The following is a 16,505-nucleotide window of genomic DNA, read 5'->3' as shown; positions in this document are numbered from 1 at the left end:
GGAGGTGATCGTAAAACGGGGGTCCACTGTATTCATTAAACTTGGAATTTTTGGAATATATGCAAAAAACTGAAGAATGCTCATTCTGACCAGATTCAATAATAATAAAATCAAATTAAGTGGTAATTCTGAAAGGGTTATACAGTGCTATATATAAGACAGAGCACTACAGCAGGCCTACTGGCCCAGGCTGGTTAGGTACAACTCCCATCCACCCACACCAACTCGTGTACTTGTCTAACCCATTTTTAAAACTACTCAACGTTTTAGCTTCAATGACGCTATTCGGGAGTTTGTTCCACTCATCCACAACTCCATAACCGAACCAGTGCTTTCCTACATCTTTTCTAAATCTAAATTTTTCCAACTTGAACCCACCGATACAAGTATCGTCTTAGATATTTTTAGCATATTGTTTATATTCCCTTTGTTCATTTGTTTTCCATTTATACACCTCGATCATATCTCCCTAATTCTACACTTTTCTAGAGAGTACAGATTCAGGGCCCTCAGTCTATCCACATAGAAAAGATTTCTGATACATGGGAGGGAAATGCGTGCGGCCAACAGTTACAGCCTGATTGATCAGGCCCTGATTCACCATGAAGCCTGGTCACAGACTGGGCCATGAGGGCATTGACCCCCGAAACCCTCTTCAGGTATACTCCAGACAAGGGGTTATAATTTACAGATATGAGAGACCTACAGTGGCGAGGGGTTATAATCTACAGATAACAATTAATTAAGAGTATCAGATTAACCATCACACTTAATATATCACCAGAAGAGCACATAAACCATGAAATAGCAGCCAATGTAAGCTAGCAAATCCCATAATAGCCTTCAGGAATCTCAACAAAGAATTTTTTAGGACCGTGCCGTGCAACATACACAGGCTTATCTCAGAATGTGCAACACTAAGTCCTCACACTTGATTTTGCATGGCCAAAATCCTGGAAAACTGCAAAAAGTCTGCAACCAAATTGCTATAAAAGCATAGATGCATACAAAATAACAACAGGCTAAAGATATTCTATCTAACTACAGTGGACCCCCGCTTAACGATCACCTCCAAATGCGACCAATTATGTAAGTCTATTTATGTAAGTGCATTTGTACGTGTATGTTTGGGGGTCTGAAATGGACTAATCTACTTCACAATATTCCTTATGGGAAAAAATTCGGTCAGTACTGGCACCTGAACATACTACTGGAATGAAAAAAGTTCGTTAACCGGGGGTCCACTGTACCTTGAAAGAGAGGAGGAGGTGAAACAAGATTATAATATACAAAATTCTTGGATAAACTGATAAGGTACAGAAGGACAGACTTATTTACAATGCTAAGAATAGCAACAAGGTAAAATATATGGAATCTAAAAACAGAGATAGGTCACAGGGCTGTTAACCTCAGGGAGGTGGAAAATGGAATGAGCTAGAAGTGGAAATGGTGGCGGTAATATCTTCTTTCTTTCTTTCTTTCAACACACCGGCCATATCCCACCAAGGCAGGGTGGCCCAAAAAGAAAAACGAAAGTTTCTCTTTTAAATTTAGTAATTTATACGGGAGAAGGGGTTACTAGCCCCTTGCTCCCGGCATTTTAGTCGCCTCTTACAACACGCATGGCTTACAGAGGAAGAATTCTGTTCCACTTCCCCATGGAGATTAGAGGAAATAAACAAGAACAAGAACTAGAAAGAAAACAGAAGAATACCCAGAGGGGTGTGTATATATATGCTTGTACATGTATGTGTATTGTGACCTAAGTGTAAGTAGAAGTAGCAAGACGTACCTGAAATCTTGCATGTTTATGAGACAGACAAAAGACACCAGCAATCCTACCATCATGTAAAACAATTACAGGTTTTCATTGTACACTCACTTGGCAAGACGGTAGTACCTCCCTGGGTGGTTGTTGTTTACCAATCTTCTACCTAAGGCGGCAATATCTATACAATGTTATGTGAGTATATATGACAATGTTCAAGGGCCAAAAACCAGTAATGCCAGTCGATGAAAGTTAAGAGGCCAGACTAGATGCTGAGGTTTGACCCTCACAAACACAGATCTACAGACACAAACACATACATGGTTGCCACCCATCACTGCAGACACAACTTACATAATAGCTACCCATCACTATATACAGAGGCGACATTATACTCACCCATCACTACATACAGAGGCAACATGGCAGCCATTTGGTGAGAAGGTCACACCTCGCACGACAGAATTATTCTCGCCAGACATGTAGATGACGCCAGGCGTTGGGTTCATGTGGTTCAGGATCCTCAACTGTTCACCTTGAGAGACATAACATATATTGTTAAATTGTGTTCAATCTATAATTGCAGTAGTAGAATTCTTAACTGCCTCCCAGCATACATCAGAGGGATTACCAGTAGACCCCTGGCTGTCTTCAAGACCCCTGGTTGTCTTCAAGACCCCTGGCTGTCTTCAAGACCCCTGGCTGTCTTCAAGACCCTTGGCTGTCTTCAAGACCCCTGGCTGTCTTCAAGACCCCTGGCTGTCTTCAAGACCCCTGGTTGTCTTCAAGACCCCTGGCTGTCTTCAAGAAGGCACTGGACAGGCACCTAAAGTCAGTACCTGACCAGCCGGGCTGTGGTTCCTACGTTGGACTACGTGCAGCCAGCATTAACAGCCTGGTTGATCAGGCCCTGATGCACCATGAGGACTGGTTGATCAGGCCCTGATCCACCATGTGGCCTGGTCACAGACCAGGCCACAGGGGCACTAACCCCTGGAACTCTCTCCAGGTATACTCCAGGTCTTATCAATTTCAAACTCGAACCAAAACTGGAGCTAATTATAGCTAATATGTATATGGTGACGGAGTTTCTCAATTTTTTCTTAAAAATGCAACCGAAATGACAGGTTTGGCTGGAAAAAAATTATCTTTTTTTCAGAACACTTCTTAAAATATTTTGGCTAAAAATTCATTATTTTTTGAGTCAAAAGTGAACACAGATGATAGTTCTAATATTGCAAATTTCCAAATTCCAGTTGGGTAAAGTATATATTAATTATAGAAGTAAAAAATAAATATAACAAATTTCCGCCAAGATTCTCATAATCGCACATAAAATAATCCATTCAAGAAACTGTAATAGAGTAATAATATAGCTTTAACCCTTAAACTGTCAAAACGTAGATCTACGTTTTTTCAACATTTGAATGTAAAAAAAAACGTAGATTTTTTTTTTTTACATTTGAAAGCTTTTAACCCGTAAACGGTCCAAACGTATATATACATTTTTTCAACATTTGAAAGTAAAAAAAAAGAATGTCTTTTTTTTTTTTACATTTGAAAATGTGTAAAAAAACTTTGATCTATTTTTTTTTTGTTATACTTGAAAATATGTAAAACAACATAGATCTACTTTTGTAGCAGTACACATGTGAACGTAGATCTACTTTTGTAGCAGTACACATGTGAACGTAGATCTACTTTTGTAGCAGTACACATGTGAACGTAGATCTGCTTTTGTAGCAGTACACATGTGAACGTAGATCTACTTTTGTAGCAGTACACATGTGAACGTAGATCTACTTTTGTAGCAGTACACATGTGAACGTAGATCTGCTTTTGTAGCAGTACACATGTGAACGTAGATCTACTTTTGTAGCAGTACACATGTGAACGTAGATCTACTTTTGTAGCAGTACACATGTGAACGTAGATCTACTTTTGTAGCAGTACACATGTGAACGTAGATCTACTTTTGTAGCAGTACACATGTGAACGTAGATCTACTTTTGTAGCAGTACACATGTGAACGTAGATCTACTTTTGTAGCAGTACACATGTGAACGTAGATCTACTTTTGTAGCAGTACACATGTGAACGTAGATCTACTTTTGTAGCAGTACACATGTGAACGTAGATCTACTTTTGTAGCAGTACACATGTGAACGTAGATCTACTTTTGTAGCAGTACACATGTGAACGTAGATCTACTTTTGTAGCAGTACACATGTGAATGTAGATCTGTGTTTGGACAGTTTAAGGGTTAAGGCTGCTCAAAATGCTTTTGATATACCTTTGATGAGTTTTAAGAGTTTTTCTATATACTAAATGGTTATATGACCATAATTTTTGAAGTGGTGGACAGGTAAGCCAGTGGAAGGCCTCAGTCAGATGGCCAAAAGCTCCGACGGTGGGTCATCATCTAAGATGATGACCGCCGTTGGAGCGGGTTTCCTGATGAACCTAACCTAACCTTTAAACATAACAGAACATAAGAAAGAAGGAACACTGCAGCAGGCCTACTGGCCCATGTGAGGCAGGTCCAAGTCACTTCCTGGCTTAAACTAATGTCCCAGCTAGTCAGGTCAGGTCAGGTCACATCCACTTAAGGAAGTGGCACAGTATCAAACCTATTAGCATAAGCTAGTCAGGTCCAACTCACACCCACCCACATCCACTCATGTATTTATCCAAGCTGTTATCAAAACTACACAATGTCTTAGCTTCTATGACGGTACTCAGGAGTTTGTTCCACTCAACCACAAATCTATTATCAAACCAGTTCTTTCCTATATCCTTCCTGAATCTGAATTTTTCCAACTTAAAACCATCTTTCAACTCCTGGAGCCCAGCTATGGGCCAAGCTTTGAATAATACAGGGCTTTCTTTATAGCTGTATATGTTAATGTTGCAGTTTAAAAACTGTAGTGTAAAGCACCCTTCTGGCAAGACAGTGATGGAGTGAATGATGGTGAAAGTTTTTCTTTTTCGGGCCACCCTGCCTTGGTGGGAATCGGCCGGTGTGATAATAAAAAAAATGTCAATTACCCTAATTGTATAATACACCATACTACACTCTTTAGAAATAGTTTGCACAGCCTCTCCTCACCTAACGATGGAGTTCCGTTCCTAAGATCACGTCGGTAAACAAATTCGTCGCTAAGTGAGGAGCAGACTATAATGGTAGTGGGTTTGTGTCAACCATCTTTGATATTGTTTTAATGTCACCTTTGCACCATTTATAACATTTCTGGTATATTTTTAAATGTTTATACAGTAGTGCACTGTACAGTGGACCCCCGCTTAACGATCACCTCCAAATGCGACCAATTATGTAAGTGTATTTATGTAAGTGCGTTTGTACGTGTATGTTTGGGGGTCTGAAAGGAATAATCTACTTCACAATATTCCTTATGGGAAAAAATTCGGTCAGTACTGGCACCTGAACATACTTCTGGAATGAAAAAAGTTCGTTAACCGGGGGTCCACTGTATATTGTAATAAACAGAATTGAGGAAATCCGCTCTAATATACATTATTTAGGCATGCACACTGGTGAGAGAGCCCGTTGTAAGTCCGAGTCATCAGTAAAAAAGTACGTCGCTAAGTGAGGAGAGTCTGTATTTGTCTAGTAAACTATTGCAAACACCCCTTTAATGACCATATACACATTGGAATTTAGAGTAATGACCTATTAAACAGCCCCCAATTCCCAGTTGTAAAATGGGTTTGAATTCCCACATTTAACCCGTAAACGGTCCAAACGTATATATACATTTTTTCAACATTTGAAAGTATGTAAGAAAAGTAGATCTTCTTTTTGTTTTTTTACATTTGAAAATGTGTAAAAAAACTTTGATCTACTTTTTTTTTTGTTATATTTGAAAATATGTAAAAAAAGTACATCTACTTTTGGAGCACTACACATATGTACGTAGATCTGCTTGGACCGTTTACGGGTTAAAGTTGAACAGCTTGTCACTGGATATTTTCCAAATGTACTGTATCATGGAATTGCTGTATTATGGGACTACCGTATTATGGGACTACTGTATTATGGGACTATTGTATTATGGGACTACTGTGTTATGGGACTATTGTATTACGGGACTACTGTATTAACCCTTTCAGGGTCCAGAGGCCAGGATCCAAGAATTTTCAAAAAAAAAATTTTTTTATTTTTTCTTATGAAATGGTAGAGAATCTTTTTGTGAAGGTAATAAAACAAAAAGTACGAAATTTGATGGAAAATTGATGATATTATGCTCTCGCAAATTTTGATGTGTCAGTGATATTTACGCATCGGAGATTTTGCCGACTTTGACTCCCATTTTAGGCCAATGACATTATTCCAGTCGACCAAATTCTTAGCTATTTCACTAGTTTTTTTTTTTTTTTTCCCACCGAGGCAGGGTGAAAAGTCGGCCGTCTACAGTACCCACCGAGTGCAGGGTGACCCATTTAAAAACATGAAAGTACTACTCTAAAATCCCCAGAAAGAAAATACTTTCATCATCATTCAACACTTTTACCTCACACACACATAATCACTGTTTTTGCAGAGGTGCTCAGAACACAACAGTTTAGAAGCATATACATATAAAGATACACAACATATCCCTCCAAACTGCCAATATCCCGAAACCCCTCCTTTAGAGTGCAGGCATTGTACTTCCAATTTCCAGGACTCAAGTCCGGCTATATAAAATAACTGGTTTCCCTGAATCCCTTCACTAAATATTACCCTGCTCACACTCCAACAGATCGTCAGGTCCCATATACCATTCGTCTCCATTCACCCCTATCGAACGTGCTCATGCACGCCTGCTGGAAGTCCAAGCCCCTCGCCCATGAAACCTCCCTTACCCCTTCCTTCCAACCTTTTCGAGGACGACCCCTACCCCGCCTTCCTTCTCCTACAGATTTAAATGCTCTCCATGTCATTCTACTTTCATCCATTCTCTCTAAATGACCAAACCACCTCAACAACCCCAGAAGTATGTTCAGGTCTTCAGCCCTCTGACTAATACTTTTATTAACTCCACACCTCCTAATTTCCACACTCCGAATTTTCTGCATAATATTTACACCACACATTGTCCTTAGACAGGACATCTCCACTGCCTCCAACCGCCTCCTCGCTGCTGCATTTACAACCCATATAAGGGTGCTTCACACCCATATAAGAGTGTTGGTACTACTATACTTTCATACATTCCCTTCTTTGCCTTTTTTTTTTCCATAGATAACATTTTTTGACTCCATATATACCTCAATGCACCACTCACCTTTTTTCCCTCATCAATTCTATGATTAACCTCATCCTTCATAAATCCATCCGCTGACACGTCAACTCCCAAATACGTATCTGAAAACATTCTCTTCTTCCATACTCCTCCTCCCCAATTTGATATCCAATTTTTCTTTATCTAAATCATTTGATATCCTCATCACCTTACTCTTTTCTAAGTTCACTTTCAACTTCCTACCTTTACACACATTCCCAAACTAATCCACTAACCTTTGCAATTTTTCTTTAGAATCTCCCATAAGCACAGTATCATCAGCAAAAAGTAACTGTGTCAATTGATCCCATTTTGAATTTGATTCCCCATAATTTAATCCCACCCCTCTCCCGAACACCCTAGCATTTACTTCTTTTACAACCCCATTTATAAATATTTTAAACAACAATGGTGACATTACACATCCCTGTCTAAGACCTACTTTTACCAGGAAGTATTCTCCCTCTCTTCTACACACTCTAACCTGAGCCTCACTATCCTCATAAAAACTCTTTACAGCATTTAATAACTTACCACCTATTCCATATACTTGCAACATCTGCCACATTGCTCCCCTATCCACTCTATCATATACCTTTTCTAAATCCATAAATGCAATAAAAACTTCCCTACCTTTATCTAAATACTGTTCACATATATGCTTCAATGTAAACACTTGATCTACACATCCCCTACCCACTCTGAAACCTCCTTGCTCATCCGCAATCCTACATTCTGTCTTACCTCTAATTCTTTCAGTTATAACCCTACCATACACTTTTCCTGGTATACTCAGTAAACTTATTCCTCTATAATTTTTACATTCTCTTTTGTCCCCCTTCCCTTTATATAAAGGGACTATACATGCTCTCTGCCAATCCCTAGGTACCTTCTCCTCTTTCATACATTTATTAAACAAAAGTACCAACTACTCCAACACAATTCCCCCCCTGCTTTTAACATTTCTGTCATGATCCCATCAGTTCCAGCTGCTTTACCCCCTTTCATTCTACGTAATGCCTCACGTACCTCCCCCATACTTACGTTTTGCTCTTCTTCACTCCTAAAAGATGGTATACCTCCCTGACCAGTGCATGAAATTACTGCCTCCCTTTCTTCCTCAACATATAAAAGTTCCTCAAAATATTCTCGCCATCTACCTAATACCTCCCTCTCCCCATCTACTAACTCCCCTACTCTGTTTTTAACTGACAAATCCATACTTTCCCTAGGCTTTCTTAACTTGTTTAACTCACTCCAAAATTTTTTCTTATTTTCATTAAAATTTCTTGACAGTGCCTCTCCCACTCTTTCATCTGCTCTCCTTTTGCACTCTCTCACCACTCTCTTCACGTTTCTTTTACTCTCCATATACTCTGCTCTTCTTATAACACTTCTGCTTTGTAAAAACCTCTCATAAGCTAACTTTTTCTCTTTTATCACACTCTTTACTTCATCATTCCACCAATCACTCCTCTTTCCTCCTGCCCCCACCCTCCTATAACCACAAACTTCTGCCCCACATTCTAATACTGCATTTTTAAAACTATTCCAACCCTCTTCAACCCCCCCCACTTCTCATTTTTGCTCCAGTCCACCTTTCTGCCAATAGTCGCTTATATCTCACCCGAACTTCCTCCTCCCTTAGTTTATACACTTTCACCTCCCTCTTACTTGTTGTTGCCACCTTCCTCTTTTCCCATCTACCTCTTACTCTAACTGTAGCTACAACTAAATAATGATCTGATATATCAGTTGCCCCTCTATAAACATGTACATCCTGGAGCCTACCCATCAACCTTTTATCCACCAATGCATAATCTAACAAACTACTTTCATTACGTGCTACATCATACCTTGTATATTTATTTATCCTCTTTTTCATAAAATATGTATTACTTATTACCAAATCTCTTTCTACACATAGCTCAATTAAAGGCTCCCCATTTACATTTACCCCTGGCACCCCAAATTTACCTACTACTCCCTCCATAACATTTTTACCCACTTTAGCATTGAAATCCCCAACCACAAGTACTCTCACACTTGGTTCAAAACTCCCCACGTATTCATTCAACATTTCCCAAAATCTCTCTCTCTCCTCTACACTTCTCTCTTCTCCAGGTGCATATACGCTTACTATAACCCACTTTTCACATCCAACGTTTATTTTACTCCACATAATCCTTGAATTAATACATTTATAGTCTTTCTTTTCCTGCCATAGCTTATCCTTCAACATTATTGCTACTCCTTCTTTAGCTCTAACTCTATTTGAAACCCCTGACCTAATCCCCTTTATTCCTCTCCACTGAAACTCTCCCACCCCCTTCAGCTTTGTTTTACTTAAAGCCAGGACATCCAGCTTCTTCTCAGTCATAACATCCACAATCATCTCTTATCATTTGCACAACATCCACGCACATTCAGACATCTACTTTGACAATTTTCTTCTTATTATTCTTTTTAGTAATCTTTACAGGAAAAGGGGTTACTAGCCCATTGTTCCCGGCATTTTAGTTGACTTTCACAACACGCATGGCTTACGGAGGAAAGATTCTTATTCCACTTCCCCATGGATATAAAAGGAAAAGTAATAAGACCAAGAACTATTAAGATAAAATCAAAGAAAACTCAGATGAGTGTGTATAAATAAATGTGTACATGTATGTGTAGTGTGACCTAAGTGTAAGTAGAAGTAGCAAGACGTACCTGTAATCTTGCATATTTATGAGACAGACAAAAGACACCAGCAATCCTACCATCATGTAAAACAATTACAGGCTTTCGTTTTACACTCACTTGGCAGGACGGTAGTACCTCCTTGGGTGGTTGTTGTCTACGAACCTACTACCTTACTAGTATTACTTCTATTCTATCGATTGAGCACAAGAAATTGCCAAGTCAACTGTTTCAACTGCAAAATAAAGTGGTTGGAAATTGGTAATTTGGCCAATTTAATGCAAAGTTCAAAATATTCTAATATCAAAATAGGGTCCAGAATAAACAATGTTGGTATTCCTGGCACTAAACTAACATTTCCTCTGTTCATTAGTTACATTTTCAGGCTTTACAAATGAATTCCATTTTGATTTTTTATTAACATAATGAATTTTTATTCAAACCAAAAAACAGAAGATTTACTGTTATGCAATACTGTAATAATTTTATAAATAATATCACCACATTTGTGAACATATATTAGACCCACCAGCTGGCGTGTATTAGACGTGTGAGGTCGTTTGTTTACTCTTGAACATCGGCAAAAATTGAATATTTCTGCTATTTTGAGCTCAGTTTCAACCCATTTCCATTAATAAAACCAATCAAAATCATCTCTATTTCTGTAATACATCTTCCATTCTATCAAATTAGACCAAGAAATCGCAAATACAACAATAAAAAACATACAAAAAATCACTGCAAAGTTGATGTTTTAATAAAAAATTACAGTCTCGTTTTTTTTTCTCTCATTTTGCACTGTGTGCTACAAATTTGTTTTATGTGGTGCACACATACCACATAGATGCATTCTCTCTTATCTAGGCCCAAATTTACTGCTCACAGCTTATCAGAGTGAGCTGAGCTCACGGCGTAGATCTACGGTTTGGACCCTCACTGTATAGCCGTAGATATACGGCATGGACCCTGAAAGAGTTAAGGACCTGTTGTGGACACCAAAATTGGATAGTAGTGAACCCAATATATAAGTCGTTTTTCATTTACATGCATACCTGTTATAAATTTTAATTGATAAATTACACTTCATGGCTTCTCTTAGGCTTTTGAAGAACCTCCACCATTACTTTTGCACTTTGAAACCATTATTAAGCAAAATTTGGTGTCGGTCCCATAATGCAGTGGACCCTCGGTTTACGATATTATTTCATTCCAGAAGTATGTTCAGGTGCCAGTACTGAACGAATTTGTTCCCATAAGGAATATTGTGAATTAGGTTAGTCCATTTCAGACCCCCAAACATACACGTACAAATGCACTTACATAAATACACTTACATAATTGGTCGCATTGGGAGGTGATCGTAAAGCGGGGGTCCACTGTATTATGACTCTGAAGCCAGTGTCGGTCCCCTAATGCTATGCCAAAATTCTAGCAGCTTCAAATCTTGAGGGAGAAAGCTGGTAGGCCTACATATGAAAGAATGGGTCTGCATGGTTGGTGTGCATAGTTCAAAAAAATCCTGCAGCAAGCAGTACATGAGAAAAAAAGATTGTGGCCGTATTGTTGATTAAAACAGCGACTTCGCAGTGTATTTTTGTATAATATTTAAAGCTGTTTTCTCATTTTCTTGGTCTCATTTGATATAGTGGAAGATATATTACAGAAATAGAGGTAATATTAAATGGTTTACCAACTATAAGCGGCTTGAAATTGGGCTCAAAGTAACGGAAATGTTCGATTTTTGACAATGTTCAAGAGTAAACAGATCAGTCATGTGTTCAATACACATAACTTGTGAGTCTAATATGTTTTCACAAATGCGCTGATGTTATTTATACAATTATTACAATTATGCAGTAGTCTGAATAACAGTAAATTTCCTATTTTTTGTGCGAATAATAATTCAAAATGAAAAGCATAACATAAGAGGAGCCTCGAGACGTGACTAATGAACAGATAAAATGTTGTAATAATGTTGGTAGAATTACCGACAATATGTAAAGTAAAAGGACACAAGTGCAACTAATGTGACATTTTATTGTTTCAACGTTTCGCTCTCCAGGAGCTTCATCAAGCCGTTACCTTGACAAAGCTCCTGGAGAGCAAAACGTTGCCACAATAAAATGTCACATTAGTTGCACTTGTGTCCTTTTACTTTACAGATAAAATGTTATTTTAGTGCCAGGAATGTCTGACCCATATTTTGAAATTGGTCTTTCTTTGAATTACTGTGTGAAATTGGCCAAATTAGTAATTTCTGATCACGTTTTATGTAGTTAAAATAGGTAAATGGGTGGTTACTTCTACTCATTTGATAGAATAAAAAGAGCTCTAGTGAAATAGCTATGAGTTTGGTAAAGTGGAACAAAGGAACTGGCCTAAAATAGAGCTCAAAGTGGGCAAAATCGCTGATGCGTAATTATCGTTGAGACTGCATACTTCGCGAGAGCATAATTCTGTAACTTTTCCAACAAATTTCAAACTTTTGGTTTCATCATGATTGGATTTTTTTTTTTTTAAATTCATCGACACTATGAGCAAGTTTGCGAGCAAGGGTCGTGACACTCAAAGGGTTAAGGGTTATTTTCAGGCCATGATAAACCAGAGATAACTGAAACCACAGATACTGGACCTGCAAATACATTAGTCCTACTGTATAAATATTCACATTTCTTGACCAAACTGTACCAAATAAACAAATTAAAAAAAGAGGACAATAACAATGTGCTCGTAATGAGTTAAACAACTCTAACCTGAGCCTCACTATCCTCATAAAAGCTCTTAACTGCTTAAAGTAACCTACCTCCTACTCCATACACTTGCAACATCTGCCACATTGCTGTCCTATCCACCCAATCATATCTTTCTTTCAACACACCAGCCATATCCCACCAAGGCAGGGTGGCCCAAGAAGAAAAACGGAAGTTTCTCTTAAACTTAGTAATATATGCAGGAGAAGGGGTTACTAGCCCCTAGCTCCCGGCATTTTAGTCGCCTCTTACAACACGTATGGCTTACGGAGGAAGAATTCTGTTCCACTTCCCCATGGAGATAAGAGGAAATAAACAAGAACAAGAACTAGAAAGAAAATAGAAGAAAACCCAGAGGGGTGTGTATATATATGCTTGTACATGTATGTGTAGTGTGACCTAAGTGTAAGTAGAAGTAACAAGACGTTCCTGAAATCTTGCATGTTTATGAGACAGACAAAAGACACCAGCAATCCTACCATCATGTAAAACAATTACAGGTTCTCGTTGTACACTTACTTGGCAGGATGGTAGTACATGTTAGTGCTATCGGTCTGTAGTTCTTTGCAATTGCTTTACTGCCACCTTTGTGGAGTGGGGCTATGTCTGTTGTTTTTAGTGTGTGTGGGATGAACCCTGTGTCCATGCTCCCTCTCCATAAAATGCTGAAGGCATGCGATAGGGGTGGTTGCTGTCTACCAACCTACTACCACAGGATGGTAGTACCTCCCTGGGTGGTTGCTGTCTACCAACCTACTACCACAGGATGGTAGTACCTCCCTGGGTGGTTGTTGTCTGCCAACCTACTACCACAGGACGGTAGTACCTCCCTGGGTGGTTGTTGTCTACCAACCTACTACCACAGGATGGTAGTACCTCCCTGGGTGGTTGCTGTCTACCAACCTACTACCACAGGATGGTAGTACCTCCCTGGGTGGTTGTCTACCAACCTACTACCACAGGTTGGTAGTACCTCCCTGGGTGGTTGTTGTCTACCAACCTACTACCACAGGACGGTAGTACCTCCCTGGGTGGTTGTTGTCTACCAACCTACTACCACAGGATGGTAGTACCTCCCTGGGTGGTTGTTGTCTACCAACCTACTACCACAGGATGGTAGTACCTCCCTGGGTGGTTGTTGTCTACCAACCTACTACCACAGGATGGTAGTACCTCCCTGGGTGGTTGCTGTCTACCAACCTACTACCACAGGATGGTAGTACCTCCCTGGGTGGTTGTTGTCTACCAACCTACTACCACAGGATGGTAGTACCTCCTTGGGTGGTTGTTGTCTACCAACCTACTACCACAGGATGGTAGTACCTCCCTGGGTGGTTGTTGTCTACCAACCTACTACCACAGGATGGTAGTACCTCCCTGGGTGGTTGTTGTCTACCAACCTACTACCACAGGATGGTAGTACCTCCCTGGGTGGTTGTTGTCTACCAACCTACTACCACAGGATGGTAGTACCTCCCTGGGTGGTTGTTGTCTACCAACCTACTACCACAGGATGGTAGTACCTCCCTGGGTGGTTGCTGTCTACCAACCTACTACCACAGGATGGTAGTACCTCCCTGGGTGGTTGTTGTCTACCAACCTACTACCACAGGATGGTAGTACCTCCCTGGGTGGTTGGTGTCTACCAACCTACTACCACAGGATGGTAGTACCTCCTTGGGTGGTTGTTGTCTACCAACCTACTACCACAGGATGGTAGTACCTCCCTGGGTGGTTGCTGTCTACCAACCTACTACCACAGGACGGTAGTACCTCCCTGGGTGGTTGTTGTCTACCAACCTACTACCACAGGATGGTAGTACCTCCCTGGGTGGTTGCTGTCTACCAACCTACTACCACAGGATGGTAGTACCTCCCTGGGTGGTTGCTGTCTACCAACCTACTACCACAGGATGGTAGTACCTCCCTGGGTGGTTGCTGTCTACCAACCTACTACCACAGGATGGTAGTACCTCCCTGGGTGGTTGCTGTCTACCAACCTACTACCACAGGACGGTAGTACCTCCCTGGGTGGTTGTTGTCTACCAACCTACTACCACAGGATGGTAGTACCTCCCTGGGTGGTTGCTGTCTACCAACCTACTACCACAGGATGGTAGTACCTCCCTGGGTGGTTGTTGTCTACCAACCTACTACCACAGGATGGTAGTACCTCCCTGGGTGGTTGTTGTCTACCAACCTACTACCACAGGATGGTAGTACCTCCCTGGGTGGTTGTTGTCTACCAACCTACTACCACAGGATGGTAGTACCTCCCTGGGTGGTTGTTGTCTACCAACCTACTACCACAGGATGGTAGTACCTCCCTGGGTGGTTGTTGTCTACCAACCTACTACCACAGGATGGTAGTACCTCCCTGGGTGGTTGTTGTCTACCAACCTACTACCACAGGATGGTAGTACCTCCCTGGGTGGTTGTTGTCTACCAACCTACTACCACAGGATGGTAGTACCTCCCTGGGTGGTTGTTGTCTACCAACCTACTACCACAGGATGGTAGTACCTCCCTGGGTGGTTGTTGTCTACCAACCTACTACCACAGGATGGTAGTACCTCCCTGGGTGGTTGCTGTCTACCAACCTACTACCACAGGATGGTAGTACCTCCCTGGGTGGTTGCTGTCTACCAACCTACTACCACAGGATGGTAGTACCTCCCTGGGTGGTTGCTGTCTACCAACCTACTACCACAGGATGGTAGTACCTCCCTGGGTGGTTGTTGTCTACCAACCTACTACCACAGGATGGTAGTACCTCCCTGGGTGGTTGTTGTCTACCAACCTACTACCACAGGATGGTAGTACCTCCCTGGGTGGTTGCTGTCTACCAACCTACTACCACAGGATGGTAGTACCTCCCTGGGTGGTTGTTGTCTACCAACCTACTACCACAGGATGGTAGTACCTCCCTGGGTGGTTGTTGTCTACCAACCTACTACCACAGGATGGTAGTACCTCCCTGGGTGGTTGCTGTCTACCAACCTACTACCACAGGATGGTAGTACCTCCCTGGGTGGTTGTTGTCTACCAACCTACTACCACAGGATGGTAGTACCTCCCTGGGTGGTTGTTGTCTACCAACCTACTACCACAGGATGGTAGTACCTCCCTGGGTGGTTGTTGTCTACCAACCTACTACCACAGGATGGTAGTACCTCCCTGGGTGGTTGTTGTCTACCAACCTACTACCACAGGATGGTAGTACCTCCCTGGGTGGTTGCTGTCTACCAACCTACTACCACAGGATGGTAGTACCTCCCTGGGTGGTTGTTGTCTACCAACCTACTACCACAGGATGGTAGTACCTCCCTGTGTGGTTGTTGTCTACCAACCTACTACCACAGGATGGTAGTACCTCCCTGGGTGGTTGTTGTCTACCAACCTACTACCACAGGATGGTAGTACCTCCCTGTGTGGTTGTTGTCTACCAACCTACTACCACAGGATGGTAGTACCTCCCTGGGTGGTTGTTGTCTACCAACCTACTACCACAAGATGGTAGTACCTCCCTGTGTGGTTGTTGTCTACCAACCTACTACCACAGGATGGTAGTACCTCCCTGGGTGGTTGTTGTCTACCAACCTACTACCACAAGACGGTAGTACCTCCCTGGGTGGTTGTTGTCTACCAACCTACTACCACAGGACGGTAGTACCTCCCTGGGTGGTTGCTGTCTACCAACCTACTACCTAGGACCCTATCATATGCCTTTTCTAAATCCATAAATGAAACGAAATCTTCTTTTTTGTATAACACACTGGCCATTTCCCACCAAGGCAGTGTGACCCCCCCCAAAAAAAAAAAAAAATCTAAGGCTTTTCTCCTGTTTACATTTAATAACGTATACGGAAAGGGTTATTAGCCTTTCACTCCTGGCATTTTAGTCGCCTCTTATGACACACATGGCTTATGCAGGAAGAATTCCTCACTGTAAACACTTGGTCTACACCTCCCCTATCTTTTGTAAATCCTTGTTTATTTATCCTACTCTCCATCTTACTC

General features: G+C 41.1%; 1 protein-coding gene across 2 annotated transcripts in view; it reads right to left on the bottom strand.

Annotated features, from left to right (window-relative positions):
- The window catches only part of LOC128702590 (WD repeat and SOCS box-containing protein 1-like), a 484,629-nt gene that overhangs the window by 63,663 nt on the left and 404,461 nt on the right, over window positions 1-16,505 (bottom strand). For both annotated transcript variants that reach the window (XM_070105233.1, XM_070105234.1), the window contains one exon: window positions 2,168-2,303. In XM_070105233.1, the coding sequence (XP_069961334.1) occupies window positions 2,168-2,303 (136 nt within the window). The remainder of the gene's footprint in view (window positions 1-2,167; window positions 2,304-16,505) is intronic.

The sequence above is a fragment of the Cherax quadricarinatus genome, chromosome 98 (assembly GCF_038502225.1).
Source record: "Cherax quadricarinatus isolate ZL_2023a chromosome 98, ASM3850222v1, whole genome shotgun sequence".
Taxonomy (NCBI): Eukaryota; Metazoa; Arthropoda; class Malacostraca; order Decapoda; family Parastacidae; genus Cherax; species Cherax quadricarinatus.
Note: the sequence above shows the minus strand (reverse complement) of the source record. Positions and strands in the feature narration are given on the sequence as shown.